Source organism: Sus scrofa, chromosome 2 (assembly GCF_054392235.1).
Source record: "Sus scrofa isolate SSC_HxYL_T2T_F1_AM1 chromosome 2, Sscrofa_HxYL_maternal_Yorkshire_Landrace_v2.0, whole genome shotgun sequence".
NCBI lineage: Eukaryota > Metazoa > Chordata > Mammalia > Artiodactyla > Suidae > Sus > Sus scrofa.
The window spans coordinates 106,690,683-106,714,101 of NC_139384.1; the positions used below are offsets into that span (position 1 = coordinate 106,690,683).

The window sequence follows — 23,419 nt, forward strand, 5'->3', positions numbered from 1 at the left end:
TTCCCAGGCATTGCTATCATTCATGCCCTTATCAGCTTCCTGTCCTGGGTGAGCTCCCTGTCTGAAACCATCCCCTCCTCAATTCATCCCCATCTTCAAAATGTCACTCTTCTCCTTGCTTTCTCCTGATGAGCCGGCTACAACAGCTCCCTCTCTAGCCTTGCACACATCTACCTGACAAAGTACACACGCATTTCACTATTCCCACTTTCAGTCTTTTCTTGATTCAACTCCAGTCTGCTCACCAAAAATGAGCATTCTTCATTAGAAACCTTTATATGATCCAGTGTTTCCCAGCAGGCCTTTTGTAGAATATTATTTTTATAAAATACTCCTTAAGACAAAAAGTTCAATGGTCCAGTACATTTGGGAAATGAGGCACATTCATATATTGAAGGCTCTGAGAAACCCTTTGAACTTTAAGCAAACTTACCACTGACAGAACATTTGTTTGCTTATTGATTCATTTTGAGGAACGCTTACTGTCATTCTTCAGAGCCAGGTTTTGGAGGCATAAACCCTGGGAAATGCTGACTAACTTTATGATTGTTTTCTAAGGTGACTATAATTTTTTCTCACCTTCAAATCCAAACTGTCTCACTTTAGATGCCCACTCCTTATCTTTCTCTCTGTCTCCAGATACCCAGGATGTCCTCCAGTCCCATGTCTATCTGAATGTCCCCGAACCTCAAACCTCCAAAGCCCTAACTCATCTTCGCCCTTGAATTTGTTCTTCTTCCTAGGTCCTCCTTGTCACCATAAACTCAGTCATCTAAACTAGAGACCACCAAATGGATTCTGAATTCCCCCTCCCGCCCCCGGTTCTACAAATCTAAATAAATGTGTTGACAGGAACTGTGGACTAGCAGACAGAAAAGCCAACTTCCTGATTTCCTCATTTCTCCGCTCTTGTGTTAATACGGATTGTTTTATCTATTACCCTTTATTTTTTCTTATAGCACTTATATCTTTTTATAGTTTGCATAATTTTTTGTGTGATCACTTATTTAACGTCCGTCTCTTCCATTACGGACATGGACCATTTTATTTTGCTCACTGCTGTATCTATCTTCATTGCCTAGAAAAGCAGACATATGGGTGCATGGTAATGATCTGTAGTATAAAGAATTAAATACAGAAAATTATTATATGTTTTTTAGAATATCAAATTGATATATATGATAGAAAATTGTGATAGCATTCCCCCACCAGATTTTTATTTAGCATCTCATAAATGGAATTTTTAAAAGGTAAATCTGTACTTAATAATGATTTTATATTTTTTTTCTTTTTTTTTTTTTTTTAGGGCTGCACCTGCAACATATGGAAGTTCCTGGGCCAGGGGTTGAATTAGAGCTGCAGCTGCTGGCCTATACCAAGCCACAGCAAAGCAGGGTCCGAGCCATGTTTGTGACCTACACCACAGCTCACGGCAATGCCAGATCCCCAGCCCATTGAGCGAGGCCAGGGATCGAACCTGCATCCTCTTGGATACTAGTAGGGTTCCTTATCCGCTGAGCTACAACAGGAACTCCAATTATATTCTTCATCATTTTTGTGATGAAGGCAGCATGATAGAAAGGGAAGAACATAGGGTTTGGATTCAGGGGATCCTAGCTTGAATGCTGATCTGCTGTTTATTTGTCATGAGAAGTTAGGTCACTTAACTTCTTCAAATTTGGCTTTTCTCTGAGTTTGATTTTTCATCTTTAAAATGTAGATTAACACCTACTCCTAGGGTTGCTGCAAGGATTATATAAAATAACTTACATACAATATCAAGCTTTGTGTTTAAAGTATATACTCAATTAATCTTAGTTCCCATCCCTTTCTTAGCTGACTTACAGGAAAAGAACTTACAAAATATACCCATCCTCATGGCTCAAAGAGTCTACTGATCAATGCTATTTGAGGATCTTACTATTTCCGATAGAAAGATAAAGCTGAACTATGGAAGCCCTGCTGATTGGTCATTCTTTGGAAAATACAGCATTTAGGTATTTACCAGCCCACATCAGCTAGGCAGATCTACTCAGATATGTATTGGGTGATTTTTCTTTGTAATAATTGCCAATGTCTCACCTTCTGTTTTATGTTTATTGATTGTCTTACCAAAGTGCTTCTAATAAAACATGGCTAGTGTTTTATTTTCATATCTGATTATCATACTACTTTTGAAACTTTTTTTATTATGGTTCATTCAGATGAGTCATTATTGGTATTAGGGATGAGTTAAATAAAGACTATCTTAACAGCATCATCTTTAATTACACAGATTTACACAAAATGTCTTTTAATAATTCTTTTAGGTGCAATTTTGTTATGCAAATATACTTGCACATTGGTATTTTATTTAGTGAAATAAGCTACAGAGTAGGTTCAATACAGAAGGCACTGACCCAAAATACTTTCATATATTGAAAACCACTTTTAATCAGGCTTTCATGACCACAAACTGTAGGTGGAATGTCTCAATACAGTATGGTTTCTGTTGTACTCAAACCTCAGAATTTAGCACGTTACAACACTCACCATCAAAGTACATTTCAGCACAGAAATATCATTAAAGCCACTATTTGTGTTTACTTTTAGGTACTTCTCAACTTTTGTGTAACCAAACTGGCTGCTGGATAATGCATACTTATTTAATAATACTTATCAAAAAAGTCAGTGCATATAGCTTTTTTTTCATTAAAACTGCAAACCAAAATGATGATGTCTATATTAAAGCATTTAAGAAAATATCTTCAAAATCTACTCTTAATTGCACTAAATTTAATTCTGTATTATGTTCATACTCTTCATAGCATACTCAAAATGTATTTAATAATGCTTTTTCTCATTGTTCATAGTTAGATTAAATTGTTTTTCAGCATTAAGCTTTCTAAAGAGAACTGGGATATTCCTCTTTGTTTAAAATATGCCACTCAATGACAAAGACTGCAATTCAGAGCTTTTATACTTAAATATAATAATGTATTGTAATGATTACATTTTTCATAACTTGACAATAGTCTGTAATGGGGACAAGTCCATTTCTATTTCAATAACAAATTTTGAACCTTAGGTGAGACGGTAAACTGTTTTTCTAGTAGTTAGGCAAAGAGATACTCTTTTCCAGTGTTTACATCAATCAAGGTGCACCAAGAAGAGAATAAAGCCAATATTATTTAAGTGGACACTATAATTTACATTTAGTTTTCAAAATTAAAGAGATTTCATATGTAATATATGTATGGAAAGCAAGATTACTCTGCAAATATTGAGCCTTTTATGTTTTTTGTCTTTACCTCTTGAAACAATTCCAAATGTAATTACGGTATCTTATTAAGACATTTCAGTATTGTTTTACATTAACCTTAAGTTTTAAATTCTAGCATAAGGGCAGGCATTACACATCTCATGCTATTACTCTAGAACTTATTAGATACGAATCAGGAATTGAAATTAGAATTTGAACTGAGAAAAGGCACATTCATGAAACACAATTCCATACAATTCAGTGACAAAGAAATAAGAAAATCTATTTACAGAAACATAAAAGTAATTCAAACAAGTTTTACTGAGCATTTTCTACAAGCCAAACATTGTGCCAAGCAATGAGGATTGAGCATTCTCCATGCCAGATATTTGTGCTGGGTGCTAGGGCTTCTAGTGCATATATATCTCCCTTGTTCATGTCTCATCCTCATGGCTGGAGGAAAAACAGTCATTTAATTCTCTAATGCTTCAAAGGAATTTTCTCTATTTGAATCAAAATGTATTCCTTGGCTAATAGCATTATATTTTCAGTCATGTGTAATGATCTGAAATTGTATTTTCATCCAGCGTTGGGTGGATTCAGTTTTTGTTTTCTGACCAATCTTTTCTCTAGACTGAGCAAGAAAAATAAAGTAGATGTTAACCTAATCAAGAGGAATATGAAATGAAACCTACCCTATTTGGTTATTTCTTATCTAGTACTCAGTGGAAGCTGATTGTGGTTATTACGGCCCTACCCCCCTTCCATCTGGCCACTGGCAGGCACCCACAGTGGCTGCGAGGCTTCGTTTAAATGCCAACTTCTATGAAGCTCTCGTGGTCACATTCAAATAACACTCATTCCTCGTCATTGCTGTCCTCTGGATCTTTTTATATGACAGAGTTGGTTGGTTGTTTGAATCTGACTCTCCCGCTGGCTTCTGAGTTCCCTGAAGACCCTATCTCAGGCCTCACCCAGACTGACCAATGGACACTCAAGGAACATTTGCTGAACAAACGGATTACAAAATGAAAATACTGTATGTTAAACTCTGACAATCTTAATAAAAATTAGATACTTTTGGACAATTTAATCTCTCAAAAAATAACAGCTTTTGGATATATGTATTTGTTTTCCTAAAAAGTTTAACATGTTAGTGATGGAAGTCTTGAGAGAAAGTAATTATACCACTTGGAATGTGTAACAGAGAAGTTAGAAAATGTCTGGAGAGAAATATATACACATAAGTATATGCGCCCTAGACTTCAAGAAAAAAATATCTCAAAAAGTTCAAAGAAAAGTGGTCTTTATTGCCTGCCAGGATGACTCACCATGAAGGACAGAAAAGTATAAAGATAGCAACTGAATTTTACAATCACAGGATACAGAGGTAAAGGGAAAGAAACTAAAAGTCTGAATGATTGCATTCGTTGAATAAAAATTTATTAAACTTTCTGATGAGTTCAGCAAAGTGATGAAATCCTCATCACAACATTACAGACTTGAGACTAGCTGGTAGTAATTGGATGATTTAAATATTAATTAAGGTGTTCCTGTCGTGGCACAGTGGAAATGAATCCAACTAGGAACCATGAGGTTTCAGGTTCAATCCCTGGCCTTGCTCAGTGGGTTAAGGATCCGGCGTTGCTGTGGCTGTGGTGTAGGCCAGCAGCTGTAGCTTCGATTAGACCCCTAGCCTGGGAACCTCCATATGCCGCGTGTGCGGCCCTAAGAGAGACAAATAAATAAATAAATAAATATGAATTAACTGATGAGTGTTAAGTTTAAGGATAATCTCTTGCAAAGGGCCACGTTGTTCAGTAACTTTGCTGTTCTGGGCACCTTTTTTCCCTAGTTCAACTCATGGTTATTTATAAACTAATTTAAAGTGGAATCAGGACACATTTCCATGTTTGATATGGTGTGTGATGGGCCTCCAGAAACACTGAGGTCTTCAGGGGTCTTAAAACCATCCCACTCAAGTCACACACAACCTCTTACACCCACTGCTCTGGGTGGAGATAGAACCTGAGCCTCCACAATGACCTGAGCAACTGCAGTTGGATTCTTAACCCATTGTGCCATGGTGGGAACTCCCTAAAATATTTTGAAAGAAACAGTATATATGCATCATTACTGAGGCTCTGTGGTGTGGAAGCAAAAACATGGGGATTTAAAATCAGGTCTGAGGTCTGCCATGTATAAGCTGTGTGCTCTTGATTGAACTGTTTAATGTACCCAAACCCCAGTTTCCTCACCTGTAAAGTGGAAGTAATAATGGGTATGTTATAGAATTGCGATGAGGGTTAAATGAAGGAACACAGAAATGTAAGTAACATGTTGGCAGTGAAACACTATACAAGGTAGGTAGTATTTTTTCCCTGATGTGTCAGGTTCAGTCACTTCTTGTTACATACTGTAAAAGATTGCTCTCCAAGGACCTGCCAACTTGTCTTACCATTATCATGTTTAGATTAGAGTCTCTCTCTCAACTAGACCCCAAGCTTTTCTTGAAAGCTTGGAACATCTCCTGTCTGCTCTTGTGACCTGGAGTCCCAGAATAATAATTGGCTAAGTATTGGCTGAATGAATGAATGGATAGATGGAAGAATTACTTTTTTTTTTTTTTTTTGCAATCCAAAATGAATAGCTAAAAATGAATTTCTATGCAAGCTCAAACTATGTTAATAGGAAGTCTGCCACTGAGAGGGAAATTTCACAGTTCTTTTTCTTTTTTTTTTTTTTGGTCATATTAACTTACAGCAAAGATGTACATTTGGTAAAATTAAACAGAAGAAAAACTGGACTGGGTCAAATTTTGTGTGTGGGTTTGTTGGTGAAATTACAGCATATAGTTTTTTTTTATAATTGTTTTTAGATAAGAGTGTTGACTTTGGTACGTTTTCTAAAGAAATTCAAAGACTTCATAAGCTATCTTCCTACATTTAACAGCATCTCTTTGAAGTTATTATTTGGCACAGTTTATCACCCTCATTTCTCAGATGATACTGTAAACAAAGAAGTGAAATTGCCTTACCCAGGGCCACAAAACTAGTCCCTGGATTAACCAGAAATAGAATCCTCTTCACACAATATACATCTTGCTTTCTATTAGTTAGTGTTCCTTCTCTTTTTTAGATAACTGTGTTTCAGGGTCTGCAGTTAAGCACAGTATGGATGAATCAAGCATTGCACAAGTACCTTAAGGATTGTTAGCAATTCTGATGAGTACAAGCAGAGTAGTGCGCAATGTGTTAATTAGTATAAGGACAGCTTTCTAGCTTGAAGTAAAAAAAAAAAAATAATGTTAATAATCCTAAAATTGAGAAGAAGTTGGTTTCTAGGTCCTGACAATAAACCAAAGGTCCTTTTATGTGGACTCTGTAGCCACCTCTGCCCTCAGACTTCCAGACATTCCCACTAAAGCCAGTGAGAACCACATGCATGCACTAGCGGGCACACACTAGTTCTATATTTATGGATGTTTATTTAAATGTCGCAAAATGAGAAGCATTTTGGTTGGTAGCAAATATAAGTCTGTTTACAGCCAGAATAAAAAAGGTGTGTCTCTGATTTACACACAGTCAATGTAAATAACAAGTTCTAACATGGAAGACAAGTCCTGTATCATTTCCTACAGGGTAGGGAAATTAGTTAGATAACTGAGTAATGGAAAGGGCATTCAATAATGAGGCTCCACGCCACATGCAGGCCTCCTCTGTTCACCCTTCTAATCCTGGCTACATTTATAAAGTCACCTCAGGAGAACTTTCCTGCCATATTTTAACTGTGGGAGTCCGTGCATCTTACAGGAAAGAATAAATGAAAGAAAAAGACCTTTGGAAACAGCAGCTATTCACATCTATGAGAACAGCAGAGCCTAACTAAATGACTTCAGATGCATTACTAAAGGGAAACAAGGATAATTTTATCTATGGGTCTCTAATACTTCTTCCTACCAATCAGAATTCTCCCAGTGTGATGTTAATAACTGCTTGATGAGTCTGCTCAGTGATTGGAGAACTTTTTACTCATTTCTTTAATTCATAAAGTAATATTAGTTTCTCTGTTTTAGAACGCATTTGGGATTAACATATCCAGCTAATTCTTTTTTCTAAGTTTTGAGGGTTTTTATTAGGGTTTTTTTTCCTTGTCCAAATAGAGTCATGATTAATATGACCACCATCCTATGAAAATATTTCAGATCCAACCCTCCTCACCCACAGCCTAGATAATCTCTTGGTTTCCTCCCCGCTAAGGAAATGGAGTGACTAATGAGGGACAAGATGGACAGTTCACAGATACAATGCGCTCTCTAATCCAGAGCCACTAGGTCTTCCTATGTGTTTAAAGGGTTAGGGATGGAGTCAAGAGTCTGTAACGACAATCTTTAATTGAAAAAAAGGGAAATGCCGTCTTAAATGCTTTTTTTCTTCCCCCAGCTTATTCCTGACAGTAAGTAATGGTGCAACTGTTCTAAAGTATTCCTCTTCCATTTTATTTTGTTTAATTCGGTCTGTCATTAGAAAGGCTTGCGAGCTTTAGGCCTGGTGATTACTCTCGGTGGGAGGAAGTAGTGCCACTGCAGACTTGTGTTCTAGACAAGCGCTCCTTTATACAATGACGGGGCCTGCCATCATCAATGAAAGGCTCTTTAAAGAGCAGTGAGGGACTCTTTTAAGCAGACTGCTACCATGTGCTTGTAACCCTCCAGCATAACTTGCGAGGATGAGACAGCAGTGTGTTCTGCTGCAAAGAGGACTATTGTCCTCGTTAGCCTCCAGCAAACTGAGCCCAGTTTTGCTGCAATGTAGTAGGATTTCCAAAGGATGGTAGTTCCTAAAATTCTGAACACAATAAAAGGATTAAAATAGGGGGCTGAGAGTGTGGAATTTAGAACTCTACTGACCCTCACCCTAAGTCAATATCCGAAATCCCAAAATAAAACTTGAAATCTTGTGCACTGCACATTATTTTAAGGGAAAATAATACAATGGGTTAGATTACAATTAAAGAATTGAATGCATATTAATAAACTTGAGTGCCAGTTAACAAACTCAGCATCTGGGTTTTAAAACTTGTCATAGTTGATTTCTGATATATTTATGTTCATGAGGAAAAGGAAGAATGATGAGCTATAATTATTCAATCTAGGATTTAAAAGATTTTATTGTGGTCCATTTATAAGCCCAAGAATGTTTTGGATTTTAAAAAGAGAAGACTATAGTACAATTTGCTTTTAATTTTTTTATAAATGCTGCTGAGCTCTGCTTGGTTTGTTTAAAGGGCTGATTTACATTCTAAATCCAATCTGTAGATGCAGTCATAAAAAATACTTGTTTCTTTATACCTCATATATATGAAATATAAAATTTGAATCTTAAAAGAATCAAACAAACCAGATTTAGATTTGGGGGGCAAAAACATGTTTACTATTTTAACAAAGCCAAAATGTACCTAAGGTAAAGGTCAAAGACTACTTCATTCCCTGCTGAGTAAATGCTCAGGAAGCACATTTGTCTATGTTTCCTGTCATAACAGGAAGAGTGTAACTTCTTCCTTTCCACAATGGCTTCAGTTTTACCTCCTAACTCCAATATTTTCTCCCTCAGGGCCTTCCAAATCAATCCTTGTAAGACAGAAGGCAGGAGGCTGTCTCCGTTGTAGTTTCCAAACAGTTACATTTGTTGAAATGTTATTTAAATGTTAGTGATTTCTTAAGCTCAACTGTTCCAACTTAAAATTAAAAGTCAAATATCCAAACATTGAGAGTGATTCTCTTATTCCTATTAGTGGTCCAACATATTTCAAAAGAAACACACATGCATATTCCATACTATGGAATTTCATTTAATTTAATGATGTTGTTACTCTTATTCTTTTAACCAAAAATTCTTGATGGTGGCTGGGGTTCTAATTGCCTTCAATAAGACTATGTTGGGATGTAAACCTTAAAAATACTTTTGCTGTAATAATTTTCAAAGGAGCTCATTTTAAATAAATACATTACAATGTTAAAGGAAGTCTAGACTGCAAAGGACATGGCTTTTGAAACAATTAGCAACATGTTCTTTAATCTCTAGTTTGGAAGAAACCTCTTAGTTTTATGTGGTCTATTTATAATGTTTATATTTTTAGTGTTGGTTTCTCAGTAATATAATGTCATACACAGTTTATGCATTTGCAAAGCAAAAGGGGATCTGTGGCACACAGAATGGTGTGTGCCAAAAGTGCATTCATAGGTGGAAGGTGTCATTCCATGTCAACTTGCTACACAAGGTGTTTGAGATACAATAAATATAAGCATTTGGGTTTTTCTAAATTATACTTTCAAATGGAACTTCTATGAAATACATAAATTAGAACTGAAACAACAAAAAAATCTTTTAGTGCTCAAGCTCAAGGAAGAGCTTATTTCTTAAACTCAGGGACAAAATTCTAGAGGAGGGAGTTATCTGTTTCCTTGTGAACATTTTGGCCTCTCTGATTTCTTACTAAAGGAAAGCTAATGAATAAGTCTTATGGCAGTTGAGACAATCCTTTTTTGGCAGTAAAGGAAAAAATTTAGCTGTATGAGTTTAAAATGCCTCACATCACACGGGATATACAGAAAGTCTGTGGTGCACAATCTCTGTGATTCAACTACAGAGTGGAGAGACCACTTGTGAATTGTTTTCAAATTGATAGAAATAGAATAGAAAGGAAAGGCCTATGTCACAGCTGTTAAACATACATCTGAGCACTCTGGCCACTGCTTTCTTTGATTTGGAATCTTGCAAGAGTACAGTTTGTCATTTTTCCCTTCTGCTTTTCTTTTTTAGTCTCTCACCGGTTAATTCCAGCTCTCTAACAAAAATTTTTTTCCTTGGTGATTTTAACATGAATAAAAGACTGATTTAACTTACACATATGGGGAATCTTTAAGTAGGCATACACAGGACATATCAATTTTTCAATTTAAATCTGAAATGTATTACTATTTTCTAATATATTAGTATGATACAACCTGTTTTTATTTATTTACTCATTTTACAAAATGAGTTTAAGAAAAAAAATTAATTTGAGTTCAGAGGAAGCAATCAGCTATTAAGAAAGGATACTGAGGGGAAAAGGGTGTAATAATCATTATGAGGTATTTTCAGGCTTGTTTTGGATTTAGAGTTAGAAAATTCAATACTTTTGCACTGAATGAGCTTTTTATTCACTTGATTTGAAACAAGGTTCCAGATTTTCATTGCTAAACATGGATAACTCTTCTATAGTATTTAAAGAATAATTTCCTCCCTAATAATTTATTGTATGCTTAATATGCATACAAGCAACTGACAAACTGGGAAGTCTGTGGAGACGACAAAAGAATATTTTAAAAAGAAAAAGAAAATTCTAAACCTCATGGCTTAGAATCATAACAAAATTCTTTTCTTAAGGCAATTCATTTGTATTACTGTATTTTCCAGGTCCTCACACTTAAAGAGTGAATCTAAATTTCAATGAATTCTGTATTAGGTTAGTAGGTTGTCACTTTCAAGTTTAGACCTGTATTTAACTGGCTCTTTTATTTCCTGATGTTTTGGACATCACCTTGCAGGAATATTACAATAAAAATTCCATTGAGATTTTAGTTAAAATTCTAAGAAGCACCTAAAATAGAGGAAAACAAGGGGAGGTAAGGAATAAAATGCATTTCTTTTAAAAGAGAGTCATCTGAGCAGTTCTCGTCGTGGTACAACAGAAACAAATCCGACTAGGAACCGTGAGGTTGCAGGTTCTGTCCCTGGCCTTGATCAGTGGGTAAGGATCTGGTGTTGCTGTGAGCTGTGGTGTAGGCCAGCAGCTGTAGCTCCAATTAGACCTCTAGCCTGGGAACCTCCATATGCTGAGAGTGCGGCCCTAAAAAGCAAAAGCAAAAAAAAAAAAAAAAAAAAAAAAGAGTCATTTGAGAAAACCAATGCATCTATTTTTTTTTTTTTCAGTTTAGTTTAGTTTAGAATATTCAGATTTGGTTTAAAAACGTCAGTATGTAGAAACTGTCAGAGGTTGCATCTACACTGAACATATTTTTCCAGTTTTCTTTCATGAGCCCATTTAAAATAATTTTTGTCATGTAACAAAATGATATAAGGAGAAAAGAAAAGGAGAAAAAAAGAAAATTTAACAGCTATAAACTCTGAATTCTTTTTAGTCATAAGGGGATTCTCCTGTTCTATTAACAGGAGAATGTTGCTAATTGTGTTTCATTTGTGCTCCAGTTATTGCAATGATAATTACATGAAATTTTGTTTGCTGGCAAAAACTGTTAGTGTGCCAGATCTGATGGAAGAAAAGAACCTAAGACATTTAAAACTGTTTTTTCTTTAACTATATTAGGCTCTAACTGTGTTATTTGACAAATATATTTCTCTGATAGTTATTCAAATATTACAGCTTTTTATAATAAGCCACACAAATAAACTCAGGTTTACCTCTCCTATCCTTCCAAAGTTGGAAAGTTAAACATTTTAAATACAAACACACAAGTAAATGGATTTAGGTTAAGCATGACTAATTTTCATATATCTTTCTTCTTGATATAAAAGATATAACAGATTTAACAGATTTCTAAGTATATTCTGTTTGCAAGGAGTCATATGAGGACGAAACTCATTTAAAAATCCGGCTGTTTCAGAAGCATAGTAGCAACTGGTACCATATGAGGGAGGTAAGATTATTGCCTAATTGATGAGGGTAACTCTCAGGTAAGAACAAAAAAATGCAGATGGAGAGACTGAAATTGTAATGTGAGAATAAGCTAGAGGCTAGAAGTGATAAAAAATGGTGATAAGTAGTTCAAAACAATTTGGTCAGTAACATACTTTTGAAAATAAGTCCTACAAGCATAGACTTTGGAAAACTACTCCCCATCCCTGTCCCAAGCCCTGCTCCACAAACGTTCTGTGTGATTTTCCTTCCTGTCCATAAGTCATTCTCTGTCATCAGCTGGCTCTTGCTCTGAAATGATTCTCTTGCTTCTTGTTAGCTTCCAAAGGCTCCTCTGTGCTCCAGCTCCACTCTGTTCCACTTTTCCTTCCATCTCTCTGATATTCTTTGAAGGAAAACACCCTCTTGAAATGAAGGTTCAGGTACTATTTTTCAATGTGCTACACAGCACAGGAGTTGTTTTGATAGAAATCATATTAACTATAACCAGCTTATGGTTCAAAGAGTGTGTATCTTAATAGGAACAGCTAATAGGTACATTTACCGAGCACTTATTATATGTTAGCAGCTTTACATTTATCCTCCAATTTAATTATCTCAATGAGGTGGGTACTTTTTAAAATCTTCTCTCCACTGATAAGGGAAAATGATAAGGCTCAGAGGGGTTAAGTCACTTGCTGGAGGGTCACACAGCTGGTAGGTGTCAGAACAGGGGCCAGAATAAGGTTTATGTGTCTCTAAAAAGCAATGTTCCTCACCATTATATTATACTGGATGCAGTATGATATAAATGGGAAAGCAATGGCATAAAACCACTCTCTTAGACATTATATTATACAGAATGCAGCATGACATAATTGAGAAAAGCTTGTTTTGTTTTTGAATATGGGCCCAAATCTTGGCTACCTCCTAGTATTAACTCTCTGACTTCAGCTTTGCATGATCTGGGCCCTGCCTGGCATACTGATGTTCTCTCTCATCTCTCTGAAGTTAATCACATCAGGGTCAAGTTCCATGGGCTTTGGTTGGACTCTTTAGCAGGCTCTTTCCTTTCTCAGAAGAGCTCTGCAAACACTGTTGTTCCCTCTGAAATGCTGTCATTTGCCTAACTCTGAGTCATCTTTTAGCTCCCATATTTTAGCATTTTTAGCTCAGGGAGGTCTTTCTCCCATCCCCAACCTAAATAAATTACCTTCTTATCATTCTTTCATAGCACATATGATCAAAAATTTTACTATATATTTGCATATTTCACGTCTGGTTTATCCCGCTAGGCCAGGGGTCCACAGGCCAGTCCTGCCTGTAAAGTCGTATTCAAACACAGACACATTCAGTCACTTACGCATTGTCCTTCACTGCTCTCACTATGCGGGCAGACCCTAACAGTAGAGACAGAGACTATATGGCTCACAAGGCCAAAAACATTTGCTATCTGGTCCTTTAAGGAAAAGGTTTGCTGACTTCTGTGGCAGACAATAAGCTGGATGAGAGGCTCTTCTTGTTCACCTCTGAATACTTTGTTAGGTACTTTGGAAACAAATGATATTTGTTGATTTAATAAATAAATGAACTAGTCAGCTGTAAATGGAATGAATAAGGATGAAGTGGAATAATACATATAGAGTTCTTGGTACACATAGCTACTTTAAAGTTATCTAAAAATTTCTGTAAGACAAATTGACATTCCATGATTTTATTTATGTTTAAGTACTAGCTTAAGAAATCTACCTTGTTTGGGTTAGAGACTGAGAAATAAGTAGTTTTCATAAACTTGGAGGTGCTGGAAAATTAAAAAAATAAAACAAACTGTTATTTTTTTTCCTCCCTTAAACTATTTATGTATACAACCAGAGTTTCTGAATTTTAGCTGTTGCCTACTGCCATAATGAAAAGTAAAGTAAGGGCAAAATTCAATCTAAACAGCCACTCTGTTTTACCACAGTTTTCTTAATGATATACAACTTATCACATCAGCTCTGTAAAATTTCATTTCACACTTTAAGTCAGTATTTCTTATTCTGTAAAAACACACCCTGTTTTCTGTATAGCCACATAAACACCTGCAATGGCAGGGTAAGCTTTTACTGCTTTTAAGAAAAGATGACAGTGAGCTATTGTGTGAGGCTCTATTAAGGAGTGGGGGAAGCTTCAAAAAGGGCAAGGCAGTTAACACTTTCCTTTTCAACATGTGAACACCTACTTTAAAGGGAACCTAGGTTAGGAGTGTCTCCTCACTTCCTATGATATGTGGCTGCAGATCTGCTGGTGTTGATTATTAGAGGTGACCTACATCTTTTCGGCTCTCTCCCAAATGGCTCTTGTGATCACTCTTGCAGTAGATGAGAGGCATGCACGATAAATATTTACCAGTAAGATGGCAGTTTAAGATTGTTAATAGCCATTTAAAATAACCACTGAAATACATATTACAATGCGGAAGTTTTGAATTTTACTAATGCCATTTAAGAGTACTGAATTAAAGGGCCAACTGACCCTAAAGACTGAAGGAAAGACTACACAGTCCCGATCCTAAAGTTATTTTTGACTTCTAACATGGGTGAGAGTAACAGCAATTGGAGATGCAACTACACTGAAATCAAGAAAAAATGTTCCATTATTAGCTCAAATGTATGATGTTAAAATCCTTGTATGCCCATGTGCATTTTATACTCTTTTACAAAGCGAAATGAAAGGGAATTTAACCTGCAAAAACTTTTGTCTTTGTAAGCAAAAGGAAGATACAATAAATTTCATGAACCTAAATATTACCTGGCATTATTAATGAAGTGATGATGCTAATTCATATTATTTTTGACTGCACCTCAAATAGATGCTAGTCCAAACAACAGGGTCTAGATAGTGGTATATGATGTTCAATATTTCAGTCCTAATTTCAGTTTCAAACTATAAATCAATTTAAAAATACTGTGGCTTTATATTGACAGAATTATTGCTTTTTGGCTTGACCTATAGCAGTAAGCAATGTATAGGAAAACACTGCAGGAATTCATCATAAATCTAAGCATTATGCATCCTCTAAGCTCAATTTTCAGCCCAAAGTAGTTTAAATCATATGTACCTTAAATATAGTGTTTTAAAGGAGCATAAACCTAAAAAAGTTTACCTCTTAATGGCATACTGGCTTTGATGGCATAAATAACAACTTCTATTTATCATAATTGACATATAGCAATAAAAACTTTTAAAGCATGAATCAGCTCTAGTCTCACTTGCAGATCCCAGAAGATAGGCACAGTAGGATAAAAAGAGTGTCTTTGGAAGAAATCATGGATGGTGGGGCATCTCCAAGGCTGTCCTCTTAGCTTTCCCTAGTAAGTGGACAAGAGACAAAACACTCTCCTCTTCCATGGTCAAGGAATGCCTGTTCTATAGGTTCCATTATTCATGTACAATGGTTGGGATCTGGCAGTACTGTAGTATCTCTCTCAGGAACTGTTATTTGATATTTAACATTTGGATGCATACAAACCACCCAACTAGACTTACATCACCTAACCAAATCCATTCTCCCCAAGTGTGAAGAAAAATAGTCAAATCACAGACATTCATAATGTATTAAGTCTTTGTTGAGTAGAGCACTCGGATACATGAAGTCTTTAGAATAGATTAACTGTATCATACAAGTATCACTGGAGTTCTAGAAAAAAAAATTACATCATGTGCCTCTAGATTTATAAAATTCAGGGTTTAAAGAAAATGGTATGAATTAACTAATTTCTAGGCCAGGGATCAAACCCAGGCCGTAGCAGTGACCCAAGCCTCAGTAATGACAATGCTGGATCCTTGAGCCTGCTGTGTCACAAGGGAACTCTTGAAAGTCATTTTTATAAGGATATTTAGCCTATATTACAAACCTTTAAATAGATGACCACAAAGGCCTTGTTCCCAGGAATATAATAATATCTTTGTTTGATGATGCGTGCATAGCAATAGCAATGTTATGCTTATTAACTCTTAATTACTAAGGTATTTATGTTACACAAATGCAACTCACATTTAAAATTCATGTTGAAGGAAAAAGTGAATAATCACGAATGTGTAAAATACACATATTCTTATAGATAGGGTGATTTTTTTTCCTTTACATATAAGAAACTATTAGCACTTGAACTGACCACTTTTAATTCACTAAAACTGCTCTCAGTGGATGTTTATAAGCTCAGAATGTTTTCAGTACCCTTAATATATCCGAGGGGAAATGTAAGAAACAGTCCATGTAAATAATAACCCCCCAAAAAGTTTACCCACTCACCTGTCTGTTACGTTCATCCATAATCCTCGTAATCTGAATCTTTTTTCTCCCCATAGTCCCCGTTTTTCTTCTCTCTCTCGTCCCTGAAATTATGTATTTTTTCCTTCCTTTTCTTTCTCTTTCCTGTTTCCTCCAAACAAATTTCCTTCTTCAGCACTTGCACTGCTCAGTTCCCAAATTCCTGCATTCGTTCCTGCTGAACAAAAAATAAAAATTAAACACCATTTTAATAGCAAGCCAGTTTCGTAAGAAAGATCATATTCTTATTTTAAAAAAATAAAACTCTATGGCAGTAAACCAATCAAATGAATGAAAATAAGCAACTATAAAAGTACATGGTATATCACATGCAGGAGCATATCAAGTAGGAATGGTTTGTTTTTATAACTAAAATAAGCTCATAAGTAATTTAACAAGTCATTTAAATGACAAAAACTGTGCTTTAAAGCCCTACACTTGAAATGCATCTTTTGCAAAGAGTTTCTTAATATTTTTTTAATGAAATTAGGTGACTATTTTCACCCTTCTGTTATGAAAAATTACCTAAATCAGAGAGTTAATGAACCTTTATGTACCTGTGTATGCTAAGTAGGGCAGCTAATTCATTTCTGAAGGGAAAACAATCTCGTGTTTTGACAGCAGAGGTGATAACGTCCCTCGTTATGCAAATAGGATGGACTATTATGAAAGTGGTATTTGATATATGTAAATGTCAACTAATTTAAATCTAAATCCTTTAATCTTATTTTTAAAAAGTCACTGCTATGAGAGCACTGTAAAAATAATGTGGGATATTTAATCTTACATAACAAGCAGCTATCAGCAGTGAGATCTCCTTTTCCTTTTGAAAGCCCTTAAGCTATAGCTTGAATACAAGAATCAAAAAAGGCAATCATTCATAGAAAGGAAAGAAATGGTGCAAAAATTAGAATATTATTCCATATATAACTATAATTTTTATAAGCCATCATTCCTCTAAATTTAAGTATTTTAACAAGACATATCATACCTCTTTGGGGAATAAAATACGAATTATAGAAACTCGGTATATTCTGGGTATCTTTAGGTCATGAATTAAAATGAAAGAAGTGATCATCAATAATATAAAATAAACCTAGAGAACCCAGAGTATTAAAAGCACATATTTTACTTTGTTTTAAATAATATCTGAAAATATTTGAACATAAAGCAAATTGCTGTGAAATGTAAATGTGGAAGTTAACAAGAAGGAATTATTCTATGTCAAAGAATGAAATTACTTACACACTGCTCAGAATTCTCCTGTTTATTTTAGTTGGTGTCTGACAACTGACCTGATAAATTCCCACATGTATTATGTAATGCTAAGCCAATGTCCTGGCTACTTAATAGATTATTTGGCTTCAATTCAAAGTTATTGGAATGAGAATTGGAACTGTTACACACTTGGTCTGATCATCAGCTGTCTTTTCAGTTCCTTAATTTAATTTCTAAATTCTTTATCACCTTGAGTAAATTTTTTTTTCATTTAAGTTTTCTGTGATTATCTAATTGCAGAAGCTATTATGATATAATTAGTTCTGGTGGATTAAGTCCTGCTTAAATGCTAAGACCATCCATTCTCTTTTGCCCAATGCCTTCTACTAAACTGCAGCTTAGTTCTGCCTCTCAGAATATATATACATGTTGAGTAATATCATGACCACAGAGTACTCATCAAAAACTATTACTCCAGCGGTAATTTTAAACGTTGGAAGTAGTTCAAAGCTTTACAGTTATATACATAACACATTTGACAAACACATAGGAAAAAATTAGCTATGATATATTGAAAATCACATTAAAATATGAAAAAAATCCACAAAGCACAAATGTATCCTATATTCCCTGTTGCCAAACACTGTCCATCTATTTTTAGTAACAGCCTTAAATATCACTCCACTCGACAACTTTCCTGGGTTTCCTATAGTCTTACCTTAGAAGCAAACAGCACATCAGAATGGTATTTCCCATGCATGGGCAAGACCCCAAAGAGACAAACAGGCTTCCTCTATCACAGAAAAGCCAACCCATGAATCTACAACACATGCATATGGGACGATTTCCTTTCTTTCATTGAGCTGAGGCCGGTGGCACTATCGGCTTACAGGACTACGCCTGCCTAAGCGCTTATTCACTTTAAGGTGGAAGGTCAGGGTGAACAGATTAGCGTGTTGAACAAGGCAGGGAAGATGAGAACCACTACGGATCATGATTTCAAAACACAAATAAACAAACAAATAGAGAAACATCCCTGGAGAAAAAGTAAAAAAGTCTCTTCAAAATGACAGAGTTCCTGATGACCCAAACTTAGAAGAGTTCCTCCCTATCACCACCCCCTATTTCACAACTTCGAAACGAGAGATGCGTCTGAAAAAGAGCAGAGCAAGGATTTTCTTTTTTAATTCTTACAACAGGATGGGAAATACTTTGCCAGAAAGAACTGATATGTATCAATACATATAAATATAAAAGAGTTGATTAAAAATGACATTAAATATATTTTCCTTTCTGAAATATGCAAGAAGAGATGCAAGTTTAAATTTCAACAAAATGAAAATATTTTGTTTCCCTTAAAAATGAATATTTCTTGAAAAGCATTTGAGCATTTCTGAAATGCAAAATTTTATATGATTAAGTACATATGCAGAATAAGATGGGATGATGAGACTGTTTTCATGAAGTAAAATGTCTCTTGGAACATTTGGTTTAGAACATTTGATTATGGGTCACCACGTTTCAAGGTTGTCAGTAAAAATGCAGAGAGTTAGGAAAGGTCAACAATAGTTCAGTAGCTGTTTTCTTAGCATAACTATTTCTCTAACCTGATTTTATGCAAAACTATATTGTTCGGTCGGTTTCAAGTCTTAATTTGTAGGAGGCCTAGACAGGGTGAAAAAGACATTATATAACTTCAGTAATCTGAAAAATTGGTCCGTAAGTATATGAAGAAAAGAAGTGGTAATAGCTAAACTACATGTAGTAGATTTCAAGTTATGCCGAGAACTTTCATTACGTACAATCAACCCATAAGCTTAAAATAATTCCAGCAGCCTTGCCGCTGCTTCTTCCACATGAAAGACGTGTTCTTGGAAAATGACAGAGTCACAGAAAAACAATCAGTAATTAAAAAAGAAGAAAAAGAAATACTCTACCATAGTTACACTCTATAGAGTTATAGTCTTCTGCATTTTTTTCTTTTTGCCAACCTAAATAAAGAAAAATAAAATCAGGCTGCTTACTAAAAAGGGGAACTTCATTATGGCAGGCTTCTGTTCACTTTGAGTTTGGCATAAGCAGATAGACGAAGGCAAAGTGGTTTGAGACCCAAGGAGTGAATTTCTTGTGGACAGATGCTAAAGATCCTTCTCCCACCGGCTCTCTCATCTGCAAACAAGCGCCCTGGAGTGACACACGCCTCCGGCCCTTCCCCCGTCCCCTCCCTCACTCCTTCTTGCTCTCTTCCTCCCTCCCTCCCTCCTTCCCTCCCACAAATCCCTCCCAGTAACACAGAAGAATCTTGACAGAATGGCAGGAAACACGCACAGACTGGTCAGGGAAGGATATGATGTCAGCAACCACGAACAATAAAAGGTGTAAAGGTGCTTCCTTCCCTAAACTGTTCCAGAAGTGTAAAATGGGAACCAAAACTCTTCACTTCCTTCTCTGAGCAGAACTGTCTGAGTGTGCTGTGCTGCACACCCCACAGAGAGAGGCCTTTGAGAGGTTCAGATAAGGGACAATGAGACAAATCCAGACACGGGGACAACATTTCTAACTCCCTATTTTTAAAACACCTGAGAGAAAACAAAAATCCACTTCAGCTCCAGACTGGTATTTTGCGTGCTGGCTTTAAGAAATAAAAATAAGAAAACAAACAAGTTCATTCTGGTGAAGTAGGAGTCACGTTGCAATTGCCATTAACCATGCCTCATCAAAAGCATATGACACAATGAACGAGACCATATAGTCTTAATTTACCCCCTGGAGGCAAATGAAGAATCCTATACAGGCAAAGAACCAAATGGAGGAATTGTTATTATTGTTATTTTTGGTAAAAAATATAATAATGAAAACTGTTGCCCCGAAATCAATGTTGAGAAAATACATGGAGTACTTCTTTACCCCCTTAGCTTAAGAAAAGATATAACTGGGGTGGAGAGGTAGGGAAAGAGATTTCTATGTTATTGAAACTTTCACAGTTCTTAAAAAAAAATTCATACTAACAACCAAAGTAAGATAAACTTTCGGTATATAGTGAAACTATTTTAATCTCATCACTATTAGGTTCTTTCTAACATGGAAATGGCAGTCTACCATAAGGTTTCTGTAGGAAGAAAACCACATATCAAGTGGATCTGAGTCATCTTCAGATTTCAATCATCTTCCCACAACACTTTGATTTAGAAATTAAACATAACCTTCAGTTATGTGTTTTGATCTTAGAGTGAGACTGCCATGCCACATTAAAAGATGTGGGAAGAAATTAATTCTCTGCTGCTAAACTTATCTTTTCAAAGCATGTATTTTGCTACAATAAGCAGAGTGCAGTCACTTAAATAAAAACAGCCTATGAATAATAAAAAAACATTAAAATATGTGATGTCAGTTTGCAAAGAAAGAATTCCGATTTTCTTTTACTCATACTAGCAAATATCTTTTTCACTGATGTACAGACTCACTAACACCAGCATCTTCATATAAAGACTCAAGGCTGAAAACCAAGCATGTTACATATCACACAAGAAATTATACGGTTAAATAAATACTAGCTGGCTACTTTGTAAGGGATAAAAATAATCATAAACCCAGTTGCTGCAGGCCTGGTATAACTAATTCGAACAATTAAATGATTCATTATTAAGTGTAAAACTTTGCTCATTATGGTGCATCTAGATACATTTAACTTTCTACTTTTTGATATATTTGAAAGACTTAGGAGGCATGTAATTATGTTTTTGGTTAAAAGGAACAAGTCGAACTTTTACTTTTTTTCTCTTATGAAGTATTCTGAACTTCAAAAGAAATAATAATAATTAGTAATCTTAATGTTACTGAACTACCTGATGTCTTTTTTTAATTAATTAATTAATTTATTTATTTTGATCTTTTGTCTTTTTTGTCTTTTGTTGTTGCTATTTCTTGGGCCGCTCCCACGGCATATGGAGGTTCCCAGGCTAGGGGTTGAATCGGAGCTGTAGCCACCAGCCTACGCCAGAGCCACAGCAACTCAGGATCCGAGCCGCGTCTGCAACCTACACCACAGCTCACGGCAACGCCGGATTGTTAACCCACTGAGCAAGGGCAGGGACCGAACCCACAACCTCATGGTTCCTAGTCGGATTCGTTAACCACTGCGCCACGACGGGAACTCCCTGATGTCTTTTGAATTAGGGAATATTTCCTTGGTCCTGAAAGTTATTCCATTTATCTCTAAGCTCACCATGTATGATACAGAATGTTATAATATCTTAGCTATGAATGCAAGCTGAATTCATTCTTAAAGACATATAGCTAAGACATCCTCTTAATGGCAGTAAAATTACCCGTTCTTCCCCACTGAATAATTAGCATCATGCCAAAGTTATTTTCTTGACTTCTTCTAATTCAGTGTTAATATGATGAATTTTGAGTCACTGTCAAGTCTCAGGAACATAATACCACACATACAAATAATAAATAATAACTGTTTTTCAGTTCCTCATACCTGCCATGCTCCTTCCTACCACAGGGCCTTTGCATATGCAATTCTTTCTGCCTGGAATGCTCCTCCTTACCCTTTGTTTCTCCTTAACTTCTTCCCTTCCTTTCTGTCTCAGCTCCAGTTTCTTCTTGAGAAATCACTCCATGCTCTCCTGATGACATCAAATTCCCCCATAAGGACTCAGAGTACCATGTCCTTGTTTGTAGCACTTGTCACAATTGAAACTGTCTGCCATCTTTCTCAACAGCTGTGGCCAACATCTGTTTTGTTTCACTTTTGTATTCTCAGTTTCTACTCCAGTGCCAGGCATACAGTAGGAGCTGATAACTATTAGTTGATTAATGAATTAATTCATTAAGATTTTTATCTTTCAGGTAAGGATTTTCTCTTTCGTTAATGAAAGATTTTATTTTTTAAGGCAGTTTTAGGTTTACAATAAAATTGAGAGGAAGGAAAATAGATTGCCCATAAATCTCCTGCCCCAACTTGTGCATAGCTCCCCCCATTATCAACATCACAGGTGAGTATTTTCTTTAGTTGCTATTTTAATGACTATTAACATTTTCGGAGTTGTGGCACAGCGGAAACGAATCCGACTAGGAACCATGAGGTTGCAGGTTCGATCCCTGGCCTCCCTCAGTGGGTTAAGGATCTGGCATTGCCATGTGCTGTGGTGTAGGTTGCAGATGCGGCTCAGATCCGGTGTTGCTGTGGCTGTGGCCTAGGCCAGCGGCTACAGCTCTGATTAGACCCCTAGCCTGGGAACCTCCATATGCCATGAGTACAAAGGCCTAAAAAGGCAAAAAAAAAAAAAAAAAACCAAAACCAAAAACATATTCACATTTTTATTTCTATGGAAGCAGAATGCTAACTTCACTTAATCTTTCATTATGTTTACATAGCAACTCATATACGGAATAAGAATAATTTATACTGAGAAGTGGAGGCTGAATGGATTCTGGAATCAGGAAGCTCAGGGTCTGAATGCTAGCTTGGTTGGCACTTAGAAGCTAAGTGGTTAAAGGCTGATGATTTAATGGATTGGAAACACTGTTCCCTTGCCCTACAAAAAGTTGGAAACATACTTCATCTGTAGGATGGTTATTATTAAATGTGGTATGACAGGTGAAGGGCTAGATACACAGTAGTACTGGGAACATGGCTTACTACTTGTAAGACTGCTTTAGTTTTGAGATATAAATTGAAATATACAGTAAGGTTATCAAGCGAATTGTAGTCCTTACATATACCATGAAGACCTCACTTTGCAGAGTTGGTGATGAGCAACTTCTAAAGGAAATGCCTCATTTATCCATTAACAATAATCATTACGTGAAGAAAAATTTATAGTGTTATAAAAATTAAGAAGTTTCTCATAAGTATCAGTCATGGAAAAGCTTCAGGCTGCAAAAGTAGAAATAACTAGGGAAATATATCAATTTTCCCAATGACCACGGCTGCTGAAAACTCTACATTAATGCTTCTA

General features: G+C 35.9%; 1 protein-coding gene across 51 annotated transcripts in view; it reads right to left on the reverse strand.

Annotated features, from left to right (window-relative positions):
* The window catches only part of MEF2C (myocyte enhancer factor 2C), a 173,686-nt gene that overhangs the window by 77,531 nt on the left and 72,736 nt on the right, over positions 1-23,419 (reverse strand). For 17 of the 51 annotated variants that reach the window (XM_021082273.2, XM_021082207.2, XM_085009804.1 and 14 more), the window contains one exon: positions 16,212-16,407. In XM_021082273.2, the coding sequence (XP_020937932.1) occupies positions 16,212-16,265 (54 nt within the window). In that variant the 5' untranslated portion in view covers positions 16,266-16,407. 51 annotated transcript variants of the gene reach the window in all.